This window comes from Borostomias antarcticus (genome assembly GCF_949987555.1).
Source record: "Borostomias antarcticus genome assembly, chromosome: 17".
Taxonomy (NCBI): Eukaryota; Metazoa; Chordata; class Actinopteri; order Stomiiformes; family Stomiidae; genus Borostomias; species Borostomias antarcticus.
This window is the reverse complement of record NC_140250.1, coordinates 23631035-23653932: the sequence shown is the minus strand read 5'-3', so window position 1 is coordinate 23653932 and position 22898 is coordinate 23631035. Positions and strand designations below refer to the sequence as shown.

General features: G+C 46.6%; 2 protein-coding genes across 2 annotated transcripts; one reads left to right on the top strand and one right to left on the bottom strand.

Annotated features, from left to right (window-relative positions):
- Positions 1 to 1348: 1348 nt before the first annotated feature.
- On the top strand, positions 1349 to 22604 carry gtf2f2b (general transcription factor IIF, polypeptide 2b; the record flags this gene model as incomplete). The annotated part of the gene is made up of 8 exons (XM_084452120.1): positions 1349 to 1411; positions 1524 to 1597; positions 1692 to 1710; positions 2034 to 2178; positions 21029 to 21110; positions 21674 to 21773; positions 21867 to 22010; positions 22470 to 22604. 8 exons carry the CDS (start codon positions 1349 to 1351, stop codon positions 22602 to 22604), a joined length of 762 nt encoding a protein of 253 aa, XP_084308246.1.
- kctd4 (potassium channel tetramerization domain containing 4) lies at positions 9969 to 10745 on the bottom strand (the record flags this gene model as incomplete). Its single annotated transcript, XM_084451816.1, has 1 exon — positions 9969 to 10745. The coding sequence occupies one exon, from the start codon at positions 10743 to 10745 to the stop codon at positions 9969 to 9971; it is 777 nt and encodes a 258-aa protein (XP_084307942.1).
- Positions 22605 to 22898: the final 294 nt, after the last annotated feature.

Below are 22898 nucleotides of genomic sequence, written 5' to 3'. Positions count from 1 at the left end.
CAACAGAGGCCACAGAACGTAGGTCCAATGGAAGGGTGTTCCACAGCCTAGGAGCCATGACTTCGAAGACTCTCGCTTTTAGTCTTTAGTCTTGAGCGGGGGACCACCAAGAGGCCTTGGTCAGATGACCTGAGAGGCCTGCATGTGATGTAGGGATGGAGCAGGTTACAGATGTACACACGTGCCAGACCATGCAGTGTACCATCAAAATCATTTTGAAGCTGTTATTATAAAGTTTGAAAAAACTACATTGAGCCGCTTTAAACTGGATCCCTTGCTAAGGCAGAAGGGCCAGAAGAGCACGAGGTTGCCCTTGACAATGAAATCAGAACCCTGAGTTATGGCAACATTCGATTTGTGCGTGATGAAAAGGGGATTCAGAAGCTTTCATTGAGTTATTATCTGGACTGTCAACATGAGTCACAGTGAAACAAACTCAACGGGACACCACAGAAACTGGAGTTGTGTAAGTGTGTGTGTGTGCATGTGTGTGTCCATGTGCCTCCTTGTGCAGGTTTGTGAGTTTCATTGAGCATGGCACAGTAGATACAATACTGTAGATTAACTGAGTTGAGACAGGGAGAGTTTCAGTGTTGCTACACACTTAAAATAACTGCACGGCCATCTCTGGCTACTGTAGCTGATGTGTCCCATATCCTGAACAGAGGGGTAATGCATGAGGAATTTCATCACATTCCTGTGAGATGATAAACCGAGCTGAGCAGTAGGAGGTCTGATGGGCCTTGATGTGGCTGAGGTATATATGAATGTGATGAGGTATGGGCTCTGGCAGCTATGGGAGACATCTGAGCTCCTGAAAGCAGTCTTTTGTGTTCCAGCGATCTGGCCTTATCAGGACGTACTGTACTTCTTCTGGGTCACAGTGTTGAGGGATCTAAGAGGAACACAGGAAATGTGCTCAGCCAGTTCTGATATTTCCCTAGATTTACCTAGAGTATTTGGACAGAGGTGAATATTATCCCATTCCAAACAAAAGTTGTTTGATTAAACAAATATAAAACAGCTTCACGTAGAGGAGATTATGAAGCCATGATATTTGTAAACCTTTTGTAATTACCACCCTCCTCCTCCTCCTCCTCACCAGTAGCCTATAATGATCCTGGCCACATTCGCCCAGGAAATTACCATTAGGCCTACAATGTTTGGTTATCTCTCTTTTTTGTGAGCTTAATCGGTGTTCGCCACAGGGTGGTAGTATTGATATCTTTACCACAGGGTGGTAGTATTGATATCTTTACTATCGCCTATATTTTCCTATTTCTTTCCTCGTGACGTACAGTCTATCACGTGCTAAATAAGTGATTGCGACCAAGGTAGATTTGCGAGTATGTCAGAGAAAGAGGTCGATTTAACAGGCGCCAAACAAAATACCGGCGTGTGGCTGGTAAAGGTTCGTCTACAACTCTTAAAATATTATTTTAATTTGTTGAATCCAGGCTATGACGCTACTTTTATTAGGCTACGCTATTCAATTAGTTCTGTTTGCTCCTCCGACTCCACAGGTTCCCAAATACCTTTCTCAGCAATGGGCAAAAGCATCAGGGAAGGGGGAGGTTGGAAAGCTCACAATTGGAAAGTATGCTTTGCTATCACTGGGCTTTATATTAGGAGAATATGTCTGTCAAATAGATCTTGTAAATACTCTTATCATTATGTCCAATTTTTCTAAGGAAACAAGGGAAAGCAGAGGTAAGACAGTTATTTTCCAGCTGGGACTCACCACTGGGTGTCACTGTAAACCAACACCTAATGTTTTTCATGCCAATCAACCGAAGTATGGCAAAGAAACGTTGATGTCTTAAAGATCAACCGACGGTGTTGACGATGAGCTTTGTAAACGAGACATTTGAGTGCTTACTTTCAGTTTGAGACATTTCAATTTCACGAACTTTGGAGAGAACATTTGAGATCACCTTGGAGCAAAACATTTTCAGAAAAGTTGTGTGCGGTTCCCTTATGTTCCAGATTGTGTGTGTGTGTGTGTTTGATCCATGTGTCTGTGTGTTCCTCAGGTGTCCTTCACTCTGAATGAGAATCTGACAACCCTAACAGACCTGGGGGAGCAGGCCGCATTGCTGCGTGCCCCCAGAGACCACCCCTTCACCATGCACACCGTGGGGGACCAGACCCTGGCCGTCATCAGTGAGAGCTCCTCAGGTCAGTCTGTGTTTGGAAGTCAGAGGACTCGAGTCAGAGCCTGACGAGCCGACAATTGCAACAGATGCGCCGACATACGCCACACATAAATGCACTTTCCTGACTCCCGCCTACGCTACACACAGTGTCATGACATGCCTGTGTATTTTAATAAACCCTAACCTTAACGAGGGAAGAACGACACATCTGCTGGCACACAGCACGACACGCTGCACTTTTTTGCATCAGTTAACGGTTTAGCTACAGAAATACACAAAGGAAACGTGCAGGGAATGTCAATGGCGGTTCACTTTAGTAATTTGTACTCTTCTCCCCGAGTTCTGCCTGGCTCGAGCAAGTCGCAGGTAGAAAGTGGTTGCCAAGCAACAAGCTTTGCCATAGAAGCTGGCACCCGGTGAATAGAGGCCCAGGCAGCTGTAATGTAGTGTACTGTTAAAAGCCCATTCCTCTGGCTCCCCATTCCCTTCATCTAATTTGCTTTCACACCCACGCCCGCACACATGCATGCAAAGACACACACAGACACACACAGACACACACAGACACACACACACAGACACACACAGACACACACACACACACACACTCTATCTCCTCACTCTCTCTCCTTCCTCTCTCCTTCCGCCTTCTCTCGCTCTCTATCCCCGAATTTCTCTCTCTCTCTCCCTAATTCTATCTCTCTGTCCCCATATTTCTCTCTCTCCCTATTCCTCTCTCTCTCCCTCTCTGGGTGAAAGGAAAGCTTAATAAACAGTTGAGCTGACAGACCTGACGGCTCCTCCCCGTATGGAGCGAGAGCTCTACTCTGTTATTACAGACAAGCGGTCCGCCAGAGACCCCATCTCTGGAGTGCGCTAGAATAAGCGAACTGAAAATAACTTGACTCAAAGCCACCTGTGTTTTGAGTGATGGTGATTCAGAATTCTGTCATTGGCGCCGTCACTGCGTGGGTTTCTAATTGCTTTTGTGTAAAGTGCATGGCGGCTATGTTCTTCAAGGGATTCACTGTTGAAGACACCGCCGGGCTGGCAGGGTTTAGTTGGGATAGTTCAGCTGGGGGGAATGTACTTCACTGAAGTTGTCTTGGTCGCTCTTGTAGCTCCATATCCTGTTCGTGGAACATTTGCAATTTAAAGAGCATGTAGTCCACCTCAACATCGTGAGTCCCTAATTACGAACAGACTGCTATAGTATCCTAAGATAGTCTTTATATCAGTTTCATTCATAAGATATCTGAAGCCCAAGGAGGTCTCAACATCTTTAGCATGAAGGCCAAGGAGATCAAGGTTTCTTTATTAGTACCCACGGCCGGGAAAATGTATTGTGCAGATTCAGCAACCATCTATTATATACACAGTGTAACATTAACCTGCTTGGAACAAGCAACAGAGAGACCAGGAAAATAAACCACTAGACTGCATGTCGAGGCTGGGTTTGAACGGGTAGCAGCCGTGTTATGAAAACGTAAAATATTTGTGAAAAATGTGATCCAGTGAAACATCGTCTGACTGTGTACTGTAGTCCTGATAGTGGGGAGAGAGAGAGAGAGAGAGAGTAGGGTTGAAAATGTTTGATGCAGTAGAGGCATAATACTGTACACTCCAGAGTGCCTGATGCCTAGTGTGAGAACATTTGAAAAAAGTAGTGATTTGAGGTTGATCCCTTTTCCCTCATCACCCTGGTCTCTTTCTAGCAATGTGGGGTAAGAGTTAGTATTCCTCATGCCCTGTATCACAACAACATCTAGCCCTGGCAAGGAGTGTACTTGAAGTAGTATGGAGTTAGTAGTAGTAGTAGTAGTAGTAGTAGGTAGTAGTAGTATCCATAAAGATGATATTTGATTTGTTGTTTGTTGTCCTGTTGGGGCTTACAAGGAGTATGTTCTTGCTCATGGCATGCTTGCAAAAGCTCACCACTATAATCGTGTTGATATACTGGTCAAAGTATTAACCCACCAAAAAATTAATTTAAAGAAAGAATTGAAAGGTATTGGTAAAACCTGATAACCTGACATTCCAACTACAAGATTGCAGTGAGTCACAGCAACACATCCCTTTACCACACCTCAGAAGAGGAGCCAGAGAGGGGTCTCTCCACGCTTCGCTCTCTCTGACTCCGCTCTCTGCTCTCTCTGACTAATATCCCAGCTGTCAGTCCTCGAGCCGCCTCGGCCGCCTCGTCTTGTACATGTCTGCTGTAACGAGAGCCCCCGGGGTCTGAGCCTGGGGGAGACAGGAGGCTCGTTACCCGTTATCTCCTGTCAGGGCTCCCGGCCGCCTCTGCCTGGCCCTCTGCTCCCCCCTCAATTGAATGGCTATATAGCCCGCTGTCAATGTCAAACGATGGGTCCCTGGGCACAGACACGTAACCCCCCCCCCACCAATTTCATTTATCGAAATTTTGAATTTGCCCAATGAGACAGCATCCAATTTGAAGATGATTTGAGAAAACTCACAATAAAAGCATCTTTACCCAGCTTGGTTTTGACTCGAGGGACCTCAACTCTGTGGGGAGGACCTACTTTTTGGATTTCCCCCCAAAAGAGTTGAAGGGCCCATATTGCATGGAGTACTCAGCCCCTATAAAGTACTATAGATAAACACTCACTTAAAAACTACAGGTATCATGATGGTGTTTTTCTTGTGACGTCTTTTAAGTGAATTTTCAGGCTATTGCTTCAGTTTTTCAGCAGAATTTTTGAGGCTCTGTTGAATGAATGACAGCCTTTTGACTATGTGACAAGAAATGCAAAGGGCCCCCTGAGCTCTTGGACCCCTGGGCCCGGCAGGCCCGTTCAGTAATATGTCTTTGGGCCCATCCGCGCCACACAAAGAGGACACGTGGCACCCCCAGGACAATGAGTGGAATGATCAGAGAGGAACAAGGCAGCCGATTTCCTTTATCATCACCCGCTGGCCGCTGCCCTGTCACGTGGCGGTAATTCCTTAGTGCAAAGGTTCTGTGGTACGAACAAAGGTTCATCCACAAAGCCACAAAGGATTATTTGAGAACGTTCCGAGGTTCTTAGGTCGCTGAGGTTCGGTATGAGCGACGGGCTTCGGGATACATCGGATCAGGCTACTACTCAGAACGACGGTGTGCCGCCCTTCAAATGGGATGACTTGGGAAATTGAAATGAACCAAAGAAAGTTCTGACGCAGTGTGCGATGATAACCTTTGTTATAATGGCTTTCCAGGCTAGACTGGATACAAAGGCTGTCTGTTTCCTTCGGCTACTCTGTGATACTAATGACCAGCCATCTAATTTCCCAACTTTTATTATGAATCTTATTTGCACCTAGCAGCTGTGGGCTGACTTGCCTGCTTGATCTGGAACTGTAATAGTAGTCCCTTTGGAACTAGAGTAGTACAAGTCCTTGTGGAACTGGAATAGTACAAGTCATTTTGGAAGTGGAATAGTAAAAGTCCTTTTGGAACTGGAATAGTAAAAGTCCTTTTGGAACTTGAATAGTAAAAGTCCTTTTGGAACTGGAATAGTCTAAGTGCTGCTACGTGAACTGTCTCCTGCTCCCCTGTCAGACTGGGACTAATGGATCCGGTTCTCTCTGGACTGTTGCTCAGTACCACCCTCTCAACCACACACAGAGGAGGGAACCGTCCGGGGACGCACAGCCACCTCTCCCCTCCCTCGTCTTGTCCCCTCTCCTCTCTCTGTCATCGGCTTCTCCTCTCTCTCTGCCTGCCATGTCCACCCGTCTGTCTGCCCATGTCTGGAGAGAGAGAGCGAGAAAAAAGAGAGAGTGTCGCAGTGTCTCTGCCCTTACTCATCCACCTCCACTACCTCCAGTCGGTAGTCACGTACAGTACAGTACATCTTGAGTCTGTGTCTCCGGAACATTAGTCATCCTCAGCCAGCGCACCGCCATGGAAACCTGCGGAGGGGGGGCAGAGGGCAGCTCGTACTGCGAGAGTTTGCCCAGCAACAGGTGAGAGAGCGGGTCTAATCGCTGAGAGATCTGTTGGAGGCACCTTGTACTTTTTCGCATAGGTTAAATGGACCACGCCCTCTCAACCCCCACCCATCTCTTCTCTTTTAATTTATCACTTCAGTTCTCTGCCCTGACTCCCCTCTCTGATACCTGTGGGCGAGTTATTCATCAGTCAGCGTTAACGAGTGCTGCGCTCTCATCAAAAATGGATGAGCCTGATCTGCAATTAAAAAGCTCAGGTTTGATGTTCTCCTCAGTGGACTGTCGACGGAGGGAGGCTCCTCTTTTCCTCGGCCTCAAGTCGGTGTACATTATGAGGGAGACAGAGAGAGCACAAAGGGGGGGAACTTGAGTGCGTTTGCCTCAGGTGTGTGTGTGTGTGTGTGTGTGTGTGTGTGTGTGTGTGTGTGTGTGTGTGTGTGTGTGTGTGTGTGTGTGTGTGTGTGTGTGTGTGTGTGTGTGTGTGTGAGTGATAAGGAGGGGGAGAGTGGGTCTGATGAGTATGGTTTCTGGAGGCAAGGGACTGTGCAGAGGTGGGCGTCTTCTAACCATAGATATTGTTCTATCCCCAGGCAGGACACACACACACACACACACACACTCACAGGGTGACCAGAGTTTATTTTGATTTCATAACAGTTCCTATACCATTATGTTCTCCGGGTTTCAACTATTTTGTCAAAGACAAATAGCACCTTTCAGTGGGGCAGCAAAGACATTAGCATCGGGAAGCAGGAGGGAATACCAAGTATACCCAGAGTAAACTCTCGTGTGTCGGGTTTGTCAGAATGACACGGTCCACTGTGCGTCACCGGCTCACTGCTTTGCACATTTCTGGAAAAACTAAAAGTGAAAGATGTTCTATATTTGGCATTGTTAGTGCATGGACGTGATGGCATAAATCGATGACACACATACAGGGCATTGATAGAGATATGGATATACTGTAAAAGGAGGTGAACCTTGAGGGAAGGGAGCAAGCATTATTCAACTGCCTGGCCTATATCTTAAAATATCCCCCAGCTCACTCCCAGAGGGGTGGGGCAGAGTCCCCCGAGGAATAGTCTGGAATGATGCTTCTGTGTGACGGATTCCACGGTGATCACAGTCACGCCCACCAACTGCCAGACGACACTCCTGGCTCCGAAAAGAGATTTTTTTTTTTTTAAGTTCATGCAGGGCTGCTAGTTGGTCTCTCTTTATTTTAGATTGACTGCTGAGCGATGTTCTGAGAGAGAGATAATATTCTTCCAGATGAACACCTGTAATTCTCTTGTCAGCGACGGCAAACCCCACTAGCCCGCTCTCGTTTGCTGTGTAACGATGAAGATATGTTGTCTTCATGGGGGAATGGTAAACGGGTTGGGGGTTGAGGAATAGACTGGTCTGCTTTTGAATGCTGGAAAAGATCTTAATCAACATTGTCTTAATGTTCAAGTTCTGGCAAGAGATCGTTGCAGGATATCAAGTAGGTGTGATGTTTATTTAAAGGCCCTACGAGGAGTGTCGGGAAGTGGAAGTGTTTTCCGCCCAAAAAGACCACATTACCCATGAGCCTCCCGTAAGGTCGTAAACCTTAGCTACCTGAGCCAGGTGTTTTGAAGACGGAACGATGGCCACCGACGAGGTAATTACATAGGTCTTAATAGTAACGTTACTTTTGACAATATATAACGGTCATATTTGCTCGCGCTGTCTCTTGACGGCGGCGTAGGCTACTGCAGTAAATCGTTTCGTCATTCCAAGGAAGTTCTGGATGACCCGACCACGAAATAATAATCTAAAAATAAACTACCTAGAAGAAACGACATTTTTCGAAAATGTACACATAAACAAGTGTGGGTAATGTAGATTCACCCACATTAAAATGAGACTGTTTCGTAACCAAAAATAAACTCCTCGGGGTACCTTTAACAGGGCCTCATCACCAGTGATGAGGATGATGATGAAAATGAGTAAGCGTGGCTAATCTGTGTACAGGGCCATCTGTCTTTGATCCATGCAGTTAGTTCCCCTTAAACATGACTATTGGAATAAGGTAACCATTTACATGTCATGGGGTTTTTCATATTGACACTATTGCACAAAAGAAATCACGGTTGATTGATTGCCATTATTCATGACTTTTATTTTGTGTAAAACACATTGACAGGGGAAGAACACATGTTACTTCACAGTTGGTCACAGCACTAGCGATCACAAAGAGGCGGTCTTTTGGTCCCGGTAGAGCACAGCATGCGTCATGCTTGGTGTGAACCCCTTGTGATTCTCTTATCCCACACGTCCACTCACCCGCCCAGTTTGGCTTTGATAAGAGAAGGTTCTAGAGATGAGTGGTGGTTGTGGGTTGTTGGTCTAGGAGTGGCAGTAGTCGTCTAGTCAACAATAGACTAGTCAACAGTACTGTTCAGAGAAAAAGCTTTGTCACAGAACTCTAAATACAGCAGAACAACAATATCACACACACCTACTGTAATATCTCACGGTACAAGGCGAGTTTGAAGGGATAGAGCCGTGTTATGAAAACATTTTTCATTTTTGTGAAGTGTGCTTGGATCCTGTCAAACATCGTCTGACTGTATGCGACACAGTCCTGTAGTGGAGAGAGCGTGGTTGAAGGTTTTTGATACCATAGAGACGTGATAAACTCCAGTGTGGCTGACGTCATAGTGATTTTTATCTTACTAGTGATTTGAGGTTGATCCCTTTGCCTAACTGTGATCGATCTCTTTTTAGCAGTGTGGGGTTAGAGGTGGTACTCTCCATGCCCTGTATCACATCAACATCTAGCCCTTGCATGGAGTTTAAGTACATAAGGAGTTAATCGTATGGTGATGTGGTTGAGAGTGGGTCGTATGCCCACCTCCCTTGTTCTCTGTAAAGCGCATTGTGTTGCTTCTGGGTATGAAATGCGCTATACAAATAAAGCTTTGATTGATTGATTGATTGATTGATGTAGTAGTAGTAGTAGTAGATGTAGTAGCGGTAGCAGTAGTAGTAGCAGTAGTATTAGTAGTAGTAGTAGTAGCAGCACTATATCCATGATGATTGATTTGTTGTTTAAGGGCTTACAAAGAATATGTTCCTGCTCATGGCATACTTGCAAAAGCTCAACACTATAATTGTGTTGCTATACTGGTCAAAGCATTAACCCACAAGAAGAAGTTGGTTTAAACTTAAGAAGAATTGAAACGTATTGGTAAAACTTGATAATCTAACATTCCAAACTCACCTTCTACAAGATTGCACAACAACATCCCTTTACCAGACCTCAAAAGAGGCGCCAGGGAGAGGCGTCGGGCATCTCCCCCCCACCCCCCCCTCTACTCCCCCCGTTCCTCGTCTCCCCGCTCCCCTACTCTCTCTCCCCTCTCCTACTCTCTCTACTCTCTCTCCCCTCTCTACTCTCTCTCCCCTCTCTCCTCTCTACTCTCTCTACTCTCTCTCCCCTCTCCTACTCTCTCTACTCTCTCTCCCCTCTCTACTCTCTCTACTCTCTCTCCCCTCTCCTACTCTCTCTACTCTCTCTCCTCTCTCCTACTCTCTCTACTCTCTCTACTCTCTCTCCCCTCTCTACTCTCTCTCCCCTCTCTACTCTCTCTACTCTCTCTCCCCTCTCTACTCTCTCTACTCTCTCTCCCCTCTCTACTCTCTTCTCTCTCTACTCTCTCTACTCTCTCTACTCTCTCTACTCTCTCTACTCTCTCTCCCCTCTCTACTCTCCCCGTTCCTCCTCCTTGCTCTCTCTCCAATTCTCTACTCCCCCCCCCCCGCTCCCCTACTCTCTCTCTCCCCTCTCTTCTCTCTACTCTCCCCACTCCCCTACTCTCTCTCCCCTCCCTACTTGACGAAGTGCAGCGCCTCCGCCGACACCACGGAGCCCTTGCTGCTGTCCAGGCTGGTGATGAGGCGGAAGCCGGCGCGCAGCGCCAGCATCACGGTCTCCAGCTTCAGGGAGTCCAGCGTGCACAGGAAGGTGCTGTCCTCCTTCAGCACCAGGCGCGAGCCCGGCTCCGACTTGATGAAGTGGCGGAACTGGATGACGTTGGACGACACGGCGAACTCCTCGGGGAAGCTGTCGAGGCGCGACTTGGAGATCTGCACCAGGCGGCCCTTGACCCTCTCGATGAAGGCGGGGTCGCTGCAGTAGACCTTGAGGCCGTGCGACCTCTCGTGGTTGTCCGTCACCTCCAGGAAGGCGGGCTCCTTCTGCGCCGCGCGCCGGCCCTCCCACTCCACCACGGCGTCCGCCAGGTCGCCCAGCCGGTAGAACTCCGCCTCCCGGCGCAGCAGGCCGGCCTCCCGGAAGTCGTCGGGCAGCTGGAGGTCGCCGGTGCGCAGGAAGTTGAGGACGTGCCGGAAGACGGGGCCGTCGCGGTCGATGAAGGGGTTGCCCATGGTGTCCGTGTGTTGGACGGCCCTCTTTCCGTTGGCCACCTCTTCCAGGACGGACCCCTGGTGACGGGTCAGGGTGGTCCGGTGGGCCGCGTACAGGAAGCCGCCCACGTTGAGGGTGATGGTTCCGGACGATTGCTTCTTGAAGCTCTTGCTGGGCTGCAGCAGGTCCGGGTTGATCTGCCTCAGTTCACTCTCCATCCTTTTGAGGTTCCATTCCATGCCGCTAGCCCTCCAGCCGCCTCGGAACGAGCTGTGTGTGTGTGTGTGTGTGTGTGTGTGTGTGTGTGTGGTGATGTGCAGTAGGAGAGTGAAAGGGTGTAAGATTCAGCTGTGGTGTGTGTGTGTGCGCGCGTGTGTGTGTGCAGCGCCGAAGGGTTGTAGTTTGAGGACGAACGCCGAGCACACTGGTAGTCAACAGAGTCTGCCACTTAATGCCTCGCTCTCTGTCCCTCCCTCTCCTCCTCCTCTCTCTCTCTCTCTCTCTCTCTCTCTCTCTCCCACCCGTTCTCTGCTGATTCTCTACAGTGGAGGATTCTTCGTCACAGTGTGTGTGTGTGTGTGTGTGAGAGAGAGAGGGAGAGGGGGGGGGGGCAACGAGAGGAATAGAGTAAAAGCATGAGTAAAATGGGTGCTTGCCTTTTTGTCCTCTGTCTCCTTCCTATCTGTCACTCTCTCTCTCTCTCTCTCTCTCTCTCTCTCTCTCTCTCTCTCTCTCTCTCTCAGTAATTACCCCTCTTCTGATGAAAAGGCTCATCAGCTGTGCTTCAGCATGCGACACCCCGGGAGGGCCCCACTCACACACACACACACACACACACACACACACACACACACACACACGTGTACAGACACCCAACGCACCATAATAGGCAACACAGCAATGACGTTTTTAAGAGCTTTATTGATAATTTTAGTACATTACAAAGCATCCCCTTCCAACACACAAAAACACTTGCGCACGCACACACACACACACAGCGCCAATGTGCTGGTCTGATCTTGGTGGTGAGAGTGTGTCTTGGCTGCTGCAGGAACCTGGTGGTAAGTGTTTTTCTTGGATGTAGAAATCCCCCAGCATTAAACCATCTGTTTGCATCCCTACATCTGAGCCGGGCATTCACAGGCATCTCAGTAAGAACAGAGACATGGGTGGGAAGAAAGGGTTTATTTTCCGTATTTAACGTATATATAAATAACTATAGAGTATTTACACTGTATGTAGATATCCCGATTCATCTTCCTTGTAAGCAGAGCGAGGTCACTGGAGTTCGCACGTTTGTCTCTTGTCTCCTTTTTTTTTTTTTATCTCCGTCTATCTGCTCGGAATCCTGTGGAGGAAACGGTCCAATTACAGCGGTCTGCGGTAAAGACTTTCATTAGGCCAAAAGCTCGTCTCCTGCTCCAGGGGGGATTTGGGCTGGCCGGTAATTGGGCTCACGCCTCGCCTCCGTCTCCGTCCCCTCCTAGCTAATATCACTACCCTGGCTCATTGTAGGAAAGCTCCTAATGTTGCCGCAACTGTATTTCCTGCTGGAGGCCCGAGTGCTCCTTTGATTACCGATTATGGTAATAATGATGTATAGCTAAGCCTTCCGTGCTGTTGTCGGTTTGCTGTTGATACCATTGCCCCCTAACTAACACGATATGCAACCAGTCGTTTTATTGTTCTCGTTGAGCAACCAACGCAGTCAATAAACAAATTAAATAAATATGCGTAAACTGATACTCCTCCTCGATGATTCTCTGACCGGAGTCACAACGCTATAGCGTTCACTAGCTCTGTTCTGTGCATCTTTAGAGGCCTCTAGATCTCAATTTCACTCACGACAGACAGACGGTTGCTCTCCTAGCGTATGAGCACCGTATATTGTTTATATTGATTACGCCTCTGGGGGAAACTAGCACCTTCATCAATATAGGCCGCCTGTATAGAATGCAGAGAGGCTGTAGGGAGGCAGTGGCATTGACTAAGCACCTGAACGCGCTGGCAGAATTGATCACCGGAGACGACTGGAAAGACTTTCTCTCTTTCTTTCCAGCTTCCCCCCTCCGTTGATTTCTCTCGTTCATAGCTCTCGTCTCGTGCCCCTGGCTCCCCGAGCAGAACTGCCATCACAGTAATGAAGCGCGCAGCAGTCGGTTGATGTCTGGGATCGGTCGGTTTCCCTGCGGGGCTGCGCCACAGTCGGTCTGACGCAGTGGTTGGCGGGTAAATGACGGGTTTCCTCCCTGTCCATGTCAGGCTGCTTTGTGCTCCACCTCTTCCTCTTCCCTCAAGCCCGAGCTAAACGACGTCGACACAAGAACGACGACGAGAACGAGAATGACGCCCCCAAGTTAGACGTAACGTTTTAGCAGCGTTGCCAGAAGTTATCAGGTATGGACGTTTTTTTGGGTGTCTTAATTCAAATAGCAATGCATTTTGCAATTGACAATTCAAGTCCTACCACTGTCTTACCAGTGTCTTACCAGTGTCTTATGGGGTACTTAACCGGTACTTACAGGTAGGTACGGGTTACTTGCGGTGCAGAGGGGGCGTATTATGGAGTGCACAGGAGCGTAGGTGTTTGTACTTACGGGGAAGTACGGGGTCAAATTGCATGACCAAATTGCACATTGAATTGTCAATTGGAAAATGCATTGCTATTTGAATAGAGACCAAAAAATTATGGCAATATGAAATGCAATTGATTTAGCTTTCATTCAATTTTTTCATCAAAATAATTCAAACTGAATTGAGGATTGCATTGCCATTTTGCATATTGAATTGCCAAATCTAAAATGCATTTTCAAATTGCACGACCAAATTGCATATTGAATTGCCAGTTGCAAAATGCATTGCCATTTGAATAAAGAGGGCAAAACATAATCAGGGTCACCTGTTTTAAACAGACCCTGACAGTTATCTATGAAAATAATTTGTTTTGAATGCATTCATTTAGGGCTGCCTGTCTTCAACCAAATGAAATCTTGGTCAGCCTGTCCTCAGGCCTACATTTCCAAATTCGGATGATCCTATTCCTTCGTTATTAACTAGGCCTCATTCGTTATTCAGTATAAGTTGTATTATTGTTTCTTTTGATGTAGGCCTAGGCCTTTTTGACTATTATAATGCATAAACGAATAACACAGAACAGATTAGAATAGCAGAACACAATCTAATCAAATAGCCTAACACAATTAAATAAAGAGGATGCATTTTAGAGATGCATTTTAGAGACTGTGCTGGAGTTTAGACTCTTGTCAGCATCCGGCTCAAATCACCCATCAGTCTTAACATAAATCATATAAAAAGGAAACTTAGTCTATTTTATAATAGCCTAACAAGCTTTATTGCTCGGGTAATAGAATCTTGGTCGGACAAGAGTAGGACATTAAATCCTACAATCACATTATGGGCTTTAAAATGATGTGTACAATAGCCGAGAGTGCTTCATCGTTATCAAAACGAGAACGCCGTTGCCTGTTTTCACGAGGGCGGAATCGAGGAAAATGAGAACGAAAACACACCTCGTGGCGTTTTCAAAACTTCACGGGTTTTCACAACGCTAACGCCGTGTTCATGTAGGAGTAGGTGCAAACGGGAACCCAAAGTCCCGTAGGCTAAACGGGGAGGAAACGACGCCAGGTAACCCAGGCGTACACACACACACACACACACACACACACACACACACACACACACACACACACACACACAGGGGATCACCCCCATCCCCAACAAATGGATACGAACAGTCTAAGACCTTGCACCACTGCATTTTCTTAATTATCTCTATAGTTTTGTTTCATATCTCTCATATATATATATATTTTTATACTACAGTTTTACCCTGCTGCTATTTTATTCTGTCAATTGTTGTTCTGATTGTGCTCTGTGTGTCCATATACTTTGCGTTAGCACCTTGCCAACTGGAGAGTATTTCATTCTGCCGTATACTGTACTTGTATGTGGTTGGAATGGCAATAAAATTGACTTGACTTGATAATTGCAGGTTTGTTTACTGGTAGTCAGGTTTGCACAAGCAGATCCATATAAATGAGTTCCAAGTGGGAGGGAGATGATGTACCAAGATATGCAACAGGTCTGCAGTGCCTAGATTTTAGAACAGCTGCCGGGTGCTCCCTAATGGCATTTTAGAAGAGCACAAATGACAAACAAACTCTCACAATCGAACTATCACCTCGTTGCTTGGCAGCATGTAGGCACACAGGCTGTTGAACGATCAACAGGACTGAAACACTAATTAAAACAGAAGAGATGCAATGTCAATGGAGACACGGCAGCAGTTCTGCAATGCAGTAATACTGTAGCAAGTAGCAAGTGAATTGCTTCAGGGTGCTCTGTGTGTGTGTGTGTGTGTGTGTGTGTAGAGTGCGGGGGTTGGTGGATGTTTGAACCTGCGTTGGTGGGCAGGTGTGTTTGTGTTTATGACACATGTTTGACTGCCTAAATCCAGGTTGATATCTCGCCAGGTATGACGTGTGAGTGACACCAACGGATGAACCAGGCACCCAAAGCATGATTTCTAATCGTAATGCGATTAGATGAATCATCCTGACGCTCGAACCGCTAATGATGGACTGGCAGAGATGGTGGGTGGATGACCTGTTTTAGCTTTCAGCCTCAACGGAAGATAATCAGGAGCAGATAATTATGCAGCCGAATGTGAAAATCTGTTTTAATTGACACTTTGTTGTCTGAGAAAAGTAATACATGTGACTATTTTGTAATAACAGTATAAATATGTCTCTTTTTTCGTTAAAACCTGTTGGAATTATTCATCGGTCTGGTTTCGGTGTCTTTATGAGACCGAGCTCCACCGCTGAGTCACAGACTGCTGTGAAGCTGGCATGGCAACCGTATGAAGCGGTCGCATGTGAGGTGCGCGCTTACCGTGCCTACGTGACACACTCTCCGGCGTCGCATGTCGGGAACCTTCCCCTGGCCTTCTGAGGCAGGAGGAGCAGACGCGCCCGCAGGTGTACCGGAGGTCTTTGCAAAAGGCGGCAGGGGTGACACACAGTGGGGTGACCGTTCCCCCCCCCCCCTCCGGAGTGACCGTCCCCCTCCGGACAGCATTGGGTGTCCCAGGCTTGTTCAGAGTTAAGTTGGGTGTGAATGACATTTTAATATGGCGTCTTCCTCTTTGATTCTTCCCAAGCCAGCTCCTTCCCTGGCTACTCCCTTTTCTTCTGATTAGGGCTGGGTATCGATTCAAATTTCAAGAATCGATTTGATTCCGATTCACAAGGTTCAGAATCGATTATCACGATTCGATTCGATTCAATATCGATTCGGTTACTAAAACCTGTTGTTTTTTTTTAGCTGTAACCTTAATTACATGACTGCCAAGTTATGCAACACATCAATACTAGGGCGGGGTATCAATACTGATTTCCAAAAATGAATGAATCATTGAATTAATTAATTAACTATTCATTCCTTAATTTATTCATTCATTCATTCATTAAATAAAAGATCGATTTTGGGATTCATTAATCGATTCCGAATCATTTGATTAATTGATTTTCTTTAACCCAGCCCTACTTCTAATCATGTAGAGGACCCAGCCCAGGCAGATGAGATGGTTCTGGGCCCTCTGTCACAGCATTGTCTTCTCAGATGGAGGCGCGCACTCACACACACAAACACACACACACACACACACACACACCCTCCCTAATAATAAGACCTGTTCTCCAAGGCTGTGTGTGCGTCACTGGACTGAGACAGAGAGGAGTTAAATAGCAGAGGGGATCGAACACAAACACTTAACTACTGTGGGAGATCAGTCAGTAGCGTGTGTGTGTGTGTGTGTGAGTGTGTGTGTGTGTGTGTGTGTGTGTGTCTCCTCTTTCTTCTCTCCCTCTATTCTCTCTGTTCCTGCCTTTGTCCCTGTTCTGTTCCCTCAAGGCTGAACACTCTACCTTTCCCAAGGGCTGCCAAAACTTTCATGAGATGTTCTGTTTGAGCGGGATCTTGATTTTGTTCCACATTAGATTGTGTTTTTTTAGATTAAGGACAAAGGCATTCAGAAATCTGCAGGAGCTCCTGAAGCAAATTGTTATTGGAATATGTGAAGAGAAAGGGAGACGTCTAGGGACCTGCAGTGGGAGGTGGAGAGGGAAAGGAAGGGGGGTAGACTGTGTTCTGGCTGCTCGGCGAATGCTAGGACCTCCATGGAAGGTTCCTGGGAGCAGATGGGGGGGTTGGAGTGGCTAGAGGATGAGGGGGTGGAGGAATGACCTCCGAGCGTTCTTTCCTTTCTCTTGTTCTTTCACGTCCTCCGCCGCTCGCCCTCTCCCCTCGTTCTCTTGTCGTCAGGTTTCCCCATGTGAACTTTGAACCCCGGTGTTCGCCGAGGCCGGCGAGGTTGGGCGGGCGAGGTTAGAAGACCACACGTGGCGCAGCCTCCGCTCTCACTCCTCCCTTTCTCTCTGCTCCCCCGCTCTGGCATCATCCCTCTTCCGTCCTCCCACTCCTCTCTGACCTCCTCCTCCTCCTCCTCTCTCTCTCCCTCCTCCGTTTTCCCTCTCTCGTACTCTTTTCTCTGCTCTTCTCTCTCTCTCTCTCTCTCTCTCTCTCTGAGTTTGCAGGGGCATCTCTCTCCCACGTAGCGCAGTCCCCGTGGACCAGCCCGAGTTTTAAATCACTGAACCAACAGCAGAGGCATGGAGGAGGGCTGGCGGGAGAGGCCAGATGGTGGAGAGTGGAGGGAGGGAGGGAGGGAGAGGGGGAGAGAAAGAGAGAGAGAGAGAGAGGAGTGAGGTACAGTAAATGCCATTTTCTCTCACTCAGCCTCATGACCCTAGCCTGTGGCTCCAGTGTGGAGTTTTTAGCTAAGTTGAGTGTGTGTGTGTGTGTGTGTGTGTGTGTTTGTGTGTGTGTGTGTGTGTGTGTGTGTGGTGTATGTGGGTGTGTTTAGAGAGTTCCATTGACAAGCGCTCAAACACTCATCACCAGTGGTGTAGTGGAGGGTATATACGCAGGTATACGGAGATATATTCACTTCTTTATCCAGGGACTAACAATATACCCACTTCTTTAAACACCACTAAAGTAAAAACGCTAACATTTCTGCTACAGTATACTAGTGGCACAGATAAGCATAACAATTGTGTATTGTATTTTGTGATAAAAGCATGACATTTGGTACAGTTATAGCCAAGGGCATCATGAATTTTCAATGTCGCCCATGGCAACCATTTTTATGCCTTCGCCGGGTTGTCCGTCCGGCCGGCCAGCCGATGTTTGTTAATGCAATATCTCGGGAACGCATTGATGGAATTTCTTCCCCTTTGGTACAAATGTTTACTGGCACTCAAGGATGAACTGCTTAGATCGTGGGGGTCAAAGGTCAAAGTTCAAGGTCACTGTGACCTCACAAAATGTGTTTTTGGCCTGATGAACACAATATCTCAAGAACGGCTTGACAGAATTTGTACATATTTGGCCAAATGTCCAGTTGGACTTAATTAGATTAATTGGATTCGATTTTGGTATTTAAATGTCAAAGGTCAAGGTCACCGTGACATCACAAAAGGCACTTTTGAACGCTAACGCTAGCTAGCTAACGCTAATCCTAATGATAATGCTAGCTAGCTAACACTAATTCTAACATTAATGCTAGCTTTAGCTAGCTAGCATTAGTGTTGGCATTAGATTTAGCATTAGCGCTAGCTAGCATTAGCGTTAGGGTTAGGTTAGCAGTTAGTCAGGGTTAGGGTTAGTTAGGTTAACTGCAACTGGCATTGTTGGGCAGAGGCATTTAGCCGCTATGCAGTTTTTCTAGTTCAAAATGGCTGCCGGTGATGACAGGTTTTTTTGATACATTTTCTTATCAGGGATGGATATCATATGATATTGAGGACATCATTTGTTGAATTTAGCAAAATTAATTTTAAGAAGTCGTGTTTTGCAGAAATTGTAATAGTGTGGATGTCGAAGCACATCCAGGACATACTGGTCACACCAGTACTGTGAAATTCAGGAGATGGTGGTGCTGTGGGCCTCAATGACAACGATTCTGCACTGCTGTGATGGATGGTAGCAGGACCAGAAATTGCCTGATCCATAAAGGAGTTTGAGACTAGCTCCAAGATATCGGGAAGATCAGATGACATGTCACCATGGCCAAACAACAAGTGTTCAGATCTCTTTCATCAATGATGTCCGTTCTCTGGTAAGTACAATGGAACACCTTGGACACCCATTTAAAGTGGTAAGCAAGGACCTGATTGCACTCGACTCAAAATAAATGGCTGAGCCTTCAGCTGTTGAGGCAGTCAGCAAGGTGAAGCCGACAGGAGAGCAACAATTTGAAGCTTTCACTAAAGAATGCCTTATTGAAAGAACAAAGCCATTGAATGATACCACCAAGAAATACGGTGATGGTGTTCAGTACTTCAACTGTGAGGAAAGTCTCAAAAAACAAGCAGCAATTGGTTTCTCTGAAACAAGACATGGAGCTCTTTTCAAGGTTGTACATTGCTTGACAGACCAGAGAACCTTGTTCTTTCGACATGAGAACCAGCGATGTCCGATGGAGGGGGGTTCTCCACCTGGGGCTGAAGTGTGATCCTCTTTCGTGCCTGGAACATGTTCATAGTGCATAATCTTGACAGTCTCAAGGTAACCTGCACTATTGTAGATGGGGCAGCTGTCATCTAGATGCTAAAACAAACTTCTGTAAAGAGCTTCAATGAGTTTGCCTAGGAGATCTTCATTCCATAGGAACTGGCAAAACCTTCTCAGAGTTGACAGCAATAAGGCAGAGTAGTTCACCTTAAGCCTAATTTATACTTCATAAAACGGCTCATGGCTCATGGCTCATGGCTCTTGGTTGCCATGGAATGGAATGCCTGGGCATTGTCTTTAGCTTCCATTCCATGGCAACCAAGAGACATGAGACATGAGCCGTTTTATGAAGTATAAATTAGGCATCTGCTCAGATGGTTTGTGCAGGAAGACAAACCGCTTGTTGTCACAGATGATGTCAACATCTCAGTAAGCCACCACTTCCAGATCGGTGTTGAATTGCTCCATGTATACACGAGGAAGCTGTTAGTCACATGTTATTACATGTGGCCCATGCAGCAAGAAATGCCAAGACAGATATGCCAATGCATTTCCCTTACATTGTTTGGCAGTTTGATTTACTTACTTTTCTTGATTGCTACTTTCTTTGGTTGTGGTTTCTTTGAATGATTTCCTTTTTTCTGCTGATAAATCCAGCTTCAGCTTGTATGAGTGTGTGTGCAATGCATGTTTGTGTTTGCGTCCAAAGTTCAAATCATCTTCATGAATTCAATACTAGTGTAAATAAATCAAAGCTTCTTTCTTCTTTATAATTCATTCTTTCCACTAAATGTTACGAGATGATAGCATACGGATAGGATACACGGTTGACGTACGTCTACCAGGACCAGCACACCTGTCTCAATTAACTGAGGCACAGCCATGTTTCCATGTGAGGAATACATTTCCTGTCCTTTGGCTTGGACAGATGTCCACGGGTGGAGTCATTGTTCATTTAACATTCACAACTATGTATGTTCTTTCCAAAAGTGTCTCCCAACAGAATTTATTCTGGCCATTGTGTAAAAGGCAAAGATGTATATTAATGAGCGAAATCTGTAACAGTGATTTCTCACTGTTTGCAGGTCTAGGTGAGTGGTCTAACGGGGTAATACTGCTCCCACCCTGGTGTAATACTGCTCCCACCCTGGTGTCCTGTCTTAGTGAACACTTCCCCCACAACAGGCATCCCAAACGAGGCCCCCTTAACACAGAATAATCTCTATGTTCAGCCTGAACAAGTTTCAAAGCTGCGTTGCCAATTACACGGCATGGACCCGCTGCTGACAATCACCTGAAGTTGAAAGGTGGTTGGAAATCTCTTTTAGAGAGTGTGTAAGCCTATTGAGCCTTTAATGTTTCTGTATTTCAGGGACCAGGTGTGTTGAAAAGAAGATACCGAGAAGTAGCCAGATAAAAGCAATATCAAATGGGAACTAACCCTTCAGCAACAACAAACACCAACACACACCAACTGGACTATGAGGTTGGCTGCATCCAATCTTGGCTGTCTGGATGGGACCAGCATGCCTTTCATTCGTACAAATACATCAAAAGCCAGAAGCCCAGTGTTGGAAAGAACATAAAAAACTGAAAACAACAGCAGAACAGAACAAAAGAAATAGGAACAGTATAATTGAATCACAGCATATAAAATGGCGTGCATGTGCGTGGTTTGGAGAGGAGTCACAGTTGAGAGGGCTGTGTGGAGAGCAGGCTTTTAAGTCCTCAGCGAGATGCACTCTATTTGAACAAGTCCACCTCAACTAAGTATGCCTTTGGATGACTGGCAGAGACGAGTACGAACCCTCCGGCCTCTATTGAAATGAAAAAAGTTCCGGCCAATCCTTCAGAAATTAGTTGCACACGCGTGTGGGTGTTGGTAGATGGAAACATTGAAGGCAGTCAACGTTTGTTTCAGACAAAATCTGTCTGGAGGGGATGGTGGTGCAGAGAGCAGAGTGCAGACCTGCTGTCAACGAAAACTACATGAAGCTGAAGAAGTAAGTGGAGGTTTTTCCTAACCTGACTGCGTCAGTCAGCCTGCTGCTCTGCGATTTGGACGAGCCTGTATGACTGTAGTGTTGTTGAAACAGACCGGTACTTTAAAATGACAGAAAAATATCCATTAATCGATCACTTAAATGTTCACCATTAGTTAGCTTTTACTGTCATTTTGCCTGTCCTGGATAAATTGAAAAAGAATGTGCACAGCATAGTACTGTGTAAATGGCGCATTAACATACTCCATGACTGTACAGTAACTCATCTATAGTGAGTGCTTTGTGGGTCCCTCAGGGTTGATTGGTATCACTGTAGCAACTGCATTGTGTGTGTGTGTGTGTGGTTATGTCTGTGAGTATTACTGGTAGTGCTTGCTGAGTAGAAGGCTTTGACAAAGAAGCACAGCTGGGTTTGTCTTGTGATGTATATTTCAAGAGATCAATCTTTTCACTCTGTTGTCTGCAGCGAGATTACCGGGCTGATATTTGGCTGCGTGAGTGATTGATTGTGTGTGTGTGTGTGTGTGTGTGTGAGAGTGACTCTCCGTCTCTCTTGTCACCAGGCTGCAGATCGCTGAGGCCATCAAACCCACCCGCCTGTCCCAGCAGCTGGATAAGGCCGTCACCAACAACTTCAAACCTGTGTCCAACCACACAGCTAACGTGAGGACCACGGAAAACCTGTTTGGAATGTGTGCGCACATGGAGCCGACACCAGTCGTCACTGTGTGTGTGTGTGTGTGTGTGTGGGTGTAGGTGGAGTTTGAGAAGAAGAAGAAGACGGAGGGGAGGATGGTGAGAGCTGACCGGCAGAAGGTGATGGACATGCTCTTCTCTGCTTTCGAGAGGCACCAGTACTACAACATCAAAGACCTGGTGGACATCACCAAGCAGCCCGTGGTGAGTCCCCAGCATAATGTAGACGGCACACGCGTACAAACTCAACCCTCTTTCTCCTCTGACTGCATTATTATAGGTGAGTAGGACTGGAACGAGGTGTTCTGCCGTCAAGGGCAGACTGGGAAGAAGAGTCTCTTCACCATGGCAACCCTCTCTCCAGACCTCACTAGAGATGACAATGTAAACTGTTATATAACGCAATATATGTGTTTCTATAGAAACACTTGACTACATACCCCAATAATGACCATTTGAACATGAACCATTAGAAATACGAACTGAAGACGTGCACTTAAATGCTCATTTACACACTCAAGATCTGTGTATATTAAAATACAACTCTCTATAGACGCCTAGTGGCCAAGGACAGTAGAGCAGAACGTCACTTGACTGGCGTAGTGCCGGTTTTGCGGTTTGGGTGATTAGTTCACCTCTAATCTGCCAGCTTCTGTCCTGCAGAGCTACCTGAAGGAGATCCTGCGAGACATTGGAGTTTACAACACCAAGGGAACACACAAGAGCAACTGGGAACTGAAGCCAGAGTACCGCCACTACCAGGGACAGGAGCAGGAGGTGGAGATGAAGAGCGATTAGCCCAGGACGGGATCCCCTGTCTGGGACACTCACAGGCCTCTAGGCCTCACTAGGGCTGGAGGAGAGATGGAAGGGCCATATTTGTGTCCTGCTTGTATATCGTCAGTGGTTAAGTTGATTAATGCATAGAGTCTAGTGACATGAGGGTGGTTGTGTTTGGGGCTCAGCGGCAGGCCGGCGGTCACATATGGCGAGTCGGCACTTTAAACTGTCCAGTATGGTGCATCATCATACACTCAAGGCCGTGATTCTGGAATTTTCTGTAATAAGTTACATTAGAGCCCGTTTCTTTTG